Source organism: Condylura cristata, unplaced genomic scaffold (genome assembly GCF_000260355.1).
Source record: "Condylura cristata isolate star-nosed mole 26May11 unplaced genomic scaffold, ConCri1.0 scaffold00007, whole genome shotgun sequence".
Taxonomy (NCBI): domain Eukaryota; kingdom Metazoa; phylum Chordata; class Mammalia; order Eulipotyphla; family Talpidae; genus Condylura; species Condylura cristata.
Genome location: NW_004567108.1, coordinates 49,238,029 through 49,244,028, shown reverse-complemented (window position 1 = coordinate 49,244,028; position 6,000 = coordinate 49,238,029). Strand labels below are relative to the sequence as shown.

The 6,000-nt window shown below is 41.6% G+C and overlaps 1 protein-coding gene across 1 annotated transcript in view; it reads left to right on the top strand.

Annotated features, from left to right (window-relative positions):
* The window catches only part of LOC105853348 (granzyme A-like), a 10,368-nt gene extending 5,050 nt beyond the window's left edge, over positions 1-5,318 (top strand). The window contains exons 3-5 of the mRNA XM_012721773.1: positions 267-545; positions 3,046-3,196; positions 5,299-5,318. Coding sequence (XP_012577227.1) covers positions 267-545; positions 3,046-3,196; positions 5,299-5,318 — 450 coding nt within the window. The remainder of the gene's footprint in view (positions 1-266; positions 546-3,045; positions 3,197-5,298) is intronic.
* Positions 5,319-6,000: the final 682 nt, after the last annotated feature.

The following is a 6,000-nucleotide window of genomic DNA, read 5'->3' as shown; positions in this document are numbered from 1 at the left end:
AAGAAGAAGAAGGGGTACAGTCAACTGGGATACATGAATCAGATGTATGTCCTTGAGAGCATTTATCACTTGTGTCCTGAAACTTTCAGTCTACAGGCTACGTCCTAAATTCAGCTACACTCAAGTCAGCCTGACTACTTCCACTTCAGTATCATACAGGCCACAACTATGCAGGAGAACCCAAAGGATTGGAATAGAATCCAAGAAAATATGTGCATATTTTAATTATCTCATTCTGTTAACTCTTTCTTCTAACCATCCAACAGTTGGAGAAACCTGCAACAATTAATAAAAATGTTAAGATCCTTCGACCCCCCCAACCCCGTTTTACTGGAAAGAATGATGTGAAACCAAACACCAGGTGTCGAGTTGCAGGGTGCGGGAAGGATGACAATGGAGAATCATCAGACACTCTGAAAGAAGTTGAAGTCACTGTCATTGACAGAAAAATCTGCAATGATGAAAAACATTATAACTATACACCTGAGATTGGACCATATATGATTTGTGCTGGGAACCCCAAAGGTAAAATGGACTCATGTGAAGTAAGTAATGTAGCACCCCATGTTTTAGCTGTTGGATTTAGCCATGCAGGCATAGAGAGTGTAATATCATGCTTTATCTTGTCATGGCGTGTCTTCTATAGTTCTGGGGCTTTAGGGAAAAGGTTGACAAAACCCAAGTCAAATATATTCATATCTGCAGAACAGGTGAGTTCGTAAAAAAATAACAATTTTTCCTTCAGGTGCACTCTCTATTTTATATCAGAAACAACTAGAAGTGATTTTTTCCTCATTTCTCTTATTAATATATAGAGATCAAAATTTGCAAATACGGAGTGCTCAGAAGGGCTGAAATCAGGTTCTGCTAGAGCCTTCACTGTTCTTTTCCCATCTCAGCACCTCCCAACACTTCCTTTGCCATGTGATGGGAAGATTGCTTGTCATTCCCAGGTGCTGGGCTAGATCCCATCGCTTTATAGAGCCAAACTTAATCCCAGGAGACAACTTCCAAGCCTGGCTATTCCAGAGAGCCTGAACACCCTCACACCAGAGACCCCTGAGAGGGAGGGCAGGACCCTACTTAAGATGAGAGTAGAAGAGACACTCCTCGTTTCTAAGCTCTGAGTACTGGCTTTGGTCCTTTGTCAAAAACACGTTAGAGTCTTCTCTAAAAAACATACAGTGTGTCCATCTTCGGAGTCATTAGAAATAAGAGGACCAGAGGCCACTGCTTTCACCAGGAGCTTGTCTCCAAACTTTAGCAGAATTTTAATGATTTTTTTCAGTAGGAAAGACAGACAAATCCCAGGAAAAGTTGGCATTTGTCTTCAGTACCCTTCCACTTTCTCTACTTTTCCCTCCCTCATCTGTTTCTACCCCTTAATCACCACTCTTCATGAGGGATTCAGAGGATGAGGTTCAGTGAATGCGGTACTTGATTTTTCTCTGAGAAAAGTTTTGGTTGAATTTCCCATTCAGCACCACACAGCAAGTTTCACTAAAGATAAAGGCATAGACAGGAACAGTCAAAGGCTGCATTTTAGAAGGATAGGGTTATTAAAGAAAAGAGAAAAGGAGGAAGTGTCTGCCTGCATAGACACAGGTGGGCAGTCTTAGGACACAACTTGCCCTTTGCCAGGTCAAGAGGTCAAAAGTAGTTTTATATAGTGTTCCATGAGGTTTTGGGAAGTGGTAGGAGGTGGACAGTATTTATTCCTTTGTGGAATTTAGTTATCACTTCTAAGTTCTGATTGGGTTAATTTGCAAGGACTGGTGTTTCTTTGTAATAACTAACAAGTCTCCATATCTGCACCTCTGGTCTGCGCCTTCAGATTTCTATAGCCAATTTAGTAATGCTTTAATAATCTCTAACCCCACCTCTTGTTTCTTCCTTGTGAAGCTTCTATCATAAATTTTCTATTCTAAGCTTCCATCGTGAGCATCCAGGGACCCCAACACTCAGGCCTCTGCAGCCCAAATGCAACATCCCAAGGCCTCCACAGCAGGCCAAGATGTCTAGCCCTTCCCCACCATCCCCCCTTACCATCCAAACCTAGCGACCTTTCCCATTCTCTCAATGACCAAGATTCCTCAGAATTAGCTCATGAGGAAATTAGACTTAAGGACTAATTCTGAAAAGGTCAGGCACTGTTTTAGACAGGAGAAGGAAACACACCTGCCCGAGCAGGCCCAGGGTTCTCACATGGCCCTTGAGTTCATACACATGTAAGGCCCACTTCTGCTGTGAAGGGAGCTCCCCACAGCCCTCATGTCCCTGGGAGCAGGTTGGTGGGCAGATTCGCACTGCACAGCTCTGCACACAGGCCTCAACGGGCCTCCCTCCGGACCTCCCTCCAGCTCTACCCGCCTTCCCCAAAGCCCTGGCACTGAAGGACCAGGCAAGACTCCAGTTCTCAGAGACAATGGAACATGCAATTCCAGAGTTCCCTAAGGGAATACCAGGTCAAACATTAGGTGACACCTTCTAGGAGAAAAAGGCAGCAATTAACAGTTAACTGAAGCCGCTCTGCTGTGGAGTCAGATCTGATGTGTAGCTTTGATTTCTGGGTGTTTCCTTGTAGCATCAGCTGCTCAAAGGAGACTTAGGCACAAGATGCTGTCTATTGGAGATGTGAAAGCAAAGTTTGCATTGGTTCTGGGTCTTTAGACAGATGCTGCAGATGCTTGAAAATAGTTTTTCCTCTTTGCCTGTTTCCCCACTGCCTTTGACCATTTTACCCTTTGAGTTACTAAGCATTGGAGATATGACAAACAGGAGGGACAACTTTTCAAAATAGAAAATCAATAACAAAAGCAGTGGCTAATACAAACAATACATATTTTATTTCTATTTTATATGAATCAAATTTATTCCCAAACTTTTATCCCAAAACTATTCTGTTTTTTAAGCAGTAAATTGTACTTAGTCAAGGTGTCTACTAATTTTCAACTAAGTTGTAACTCCACATTTAGTGAAATTTCTGCCGCTCTGCTAAGGGCCATGTTCCATGCTAATTCCCCATCACTCCTCTTGTCCTCACAGGGAGACTCTGGCAGTCCTTTGATATGTAACAAGATTCTCAGAGGCATCACTTCCTTTGGCCGCCCAGGGAAATGTGGAGATCCTCACTCACCTGGCGTCTATACACTTCTCGCTGAAAAGCACCTCATCTGGATACAAAAAATTATGAGAGGTGGGCCCTCTATGGTGGTACAACAGGTTATATCAAAGTGCCCCAACACTGTCAGCAGCCACAGTGGCATGAGATCAATTCCCAGTCAGGGAGGTGACCTACACGGCACAGCAAACCTCTTGTGACCTGCCCACTGCTCTGCTCAGCAGGGTATTTTGGACAATCTGCCTGTTCTGCTCCCCACTATGTCTCTGGTGAATCCTCTCACTGCCCACACCCCTCCCACACACACAGACCTCTGTCCTGTACCCCAGTTCTGTATGCAAATAAATATTTTTTAAAGAATTTTAAAGAAATAAAACTATGAGAGGACAGTTTAGATGATTGCATTTAATTTCATCTACTGTCACTTTGTGATCACATACATAAAATCAGTTTGTATGACCATGCCTATTTTTCAGGAGTTATGTGACTTGCAGTGTTGTTTATCTCCATCAATCCCAGCAGGAGTGATACTAAGGTCAGGTCTATCCTGTAACAAGCACAGTAAGATCCTAGCATTTCTGCAGAAACACAAACAAGCATTCTGAGCATTTGGGTTAAAGGAAATGAGTTTGCCCTTCAAGGGCCATTGTTATACATCAACACCTGCTATTTATGTTTACATACAAGAACCTGAGTCTACGCGGCAAACGGGAACAGGAAATCCTTGCAGCATTTTCTAAAGGCAAATAAAAAGTAGACATTAAAATGTAAGGGGTTATTGAGCCTCCCTGGTGGCACAGAGGTTAAAGATATAATGCAACATGAGTTCAGTCCCTGGGAGCTGACCCACATGGCACATGGTCTGCTAGACCCCTGTGTCACACCCACTGCTCCCCTCAACAGTGTATTTCAGTGTATCTGCCTGCTCTGTTTCCCATTCTATTTCTGGTGAATCCTCTCTTCCCCCATACTTCTGGCCTACATTTCTGTTCTTGTATGCAAATAAATCTTTTTTAAAAATTAAGGGGGTTCAAATGCACTGGACTATGATGATGACACACGGGTTATTTGGTGATGGGAACCCCAGGGGATTACAACTGAGATGGAAAAATGCACAAAATGATGTAAAAATACTTTATTTACAATAGGAAAGACATGGAATCAACCCAAAGGCCCAAAAGTAGATGACTGGATTAAAAAGATGTGGTACATTTACACAATGGAATATTACTTAGCAATCAAAAAAGATAAACACATGCCTTTTGCAGCAACATAGATGGAGCTGGAAGGGATCATGTTTAGTGAAATAAGCCAGAAAGAAAAGGAAAAATGCTGGATGGTTTCACTCATAGCAGGAATATAAAGGATCCGGGGAGAAAATAATAATAATAATGAACAACTATATACTAGAGACATTTTACAGGGGTGGAGTGGGGAATGGGATAAATGATGGGGGCGGGGGAAAAGTGCACTGGACTATGGTGATGACACATGGGTGATTTGGTGATGGGAAGCCCACGGGGATTACAACTGAAATGGAAAATGGCACAAAATGATGTAAAAATAAACTATTATATATATTTTTAAAACTTGTATTATAAAAGAAAAAATATGTATCTTTTCAATCAAGATAAAATGGTGTAAGAAGATAGAAAAAAAAAGTTAAGGGGGTTCTTGTATGTGGCCATACAAGAAAATTACGCAGCAGGAAGTCAGCTCCTTTTTTACTGTCCCTATTTAAAGCCTCAATTATCTGAATGATTTCTTCGTTCTCATTTAGAGTGGCTTCCATGCCTATAGGAAGTAGGTGTTGAATTGTGGCCTGAAAGCTTGTTTTGAAGTAAGCTCTGTGGAGAAGAAGGGAGTTCAGATGATAGGGTTTGATGCATAGGATTCTTGGGACCTTCTGAGATAGAATTCAGTAGACACTCCCATTCATCAGCTAATTGTAAATTTATAAAAGAAAGAACAAGAAAAGAGAGATGCACACGTAGACATAAAACGGCAGTTTTAAAAGGCAAGAGCTGCAGTTTGCCAGGGCAAAGGATGTTGTTTTATAATGTTCTCTGAGGGAAATTTGTGGAAATTATCAACTTGGAGTAAGGTGGGTTGGTTTCCTAAGGCTGATAATCTCTGCCCCCACTTCTGATTGATAATCTTTTCTGATCCCACCTTAGATTCCTGGAAACTTCCATAGCCAGATTTAATCCAAGATTCATTAATCACCTACCCTCACCATGGTGTCTGTCCTGAGACTTTCTATCCTAAACTTTAAGTTTTCTACAATTCCACCTCCCCCTCTAGGTTCTTTAGTCTGGCAAACAATTAAATTAATGTCAGACAGATTGACAAAAGAAAAAAAATCAATTTAATAATAATAATATGCATATCACCTGAATATGTGGAAGAAAGCAATAAAAGTGAGTAACTCACCAGAGTGGCTTAAGTCATATCTTTAAATAAATAGACATAAGGACAAAGGATGTTGGGAAGCAAGAAGGGAAAGGTGAACTAAATCTCTGGGAAAGGCACAATTAACAAGGGCCTGATGTTTAAGCAGATTTAAACTGCAGGGCAACACCTCACAGAGGGAGCTTCCTTTAGGCAATGAATGTATCTTCTAAAAGAGCAACCTCCACCCAGCCGTCAGAGTCCCTTCTGTGAAATAATCCCATTCCAAAGAGCCACTTTTTGGAAATGGCAGATTATGTCCCTACAACTGTTAGCACAGAGACTAAGGGATACTCTGGGGCAGACAATAATGCAGGCTCTAAAGGGTCCTGCCATCCATGTGCACAAATATGACAGAGACTCTTAGCTTAAAAGTATTTTTTTTTAAGATTTATTTATTTCTGCATACAGTACTGGGGTACAGGCCA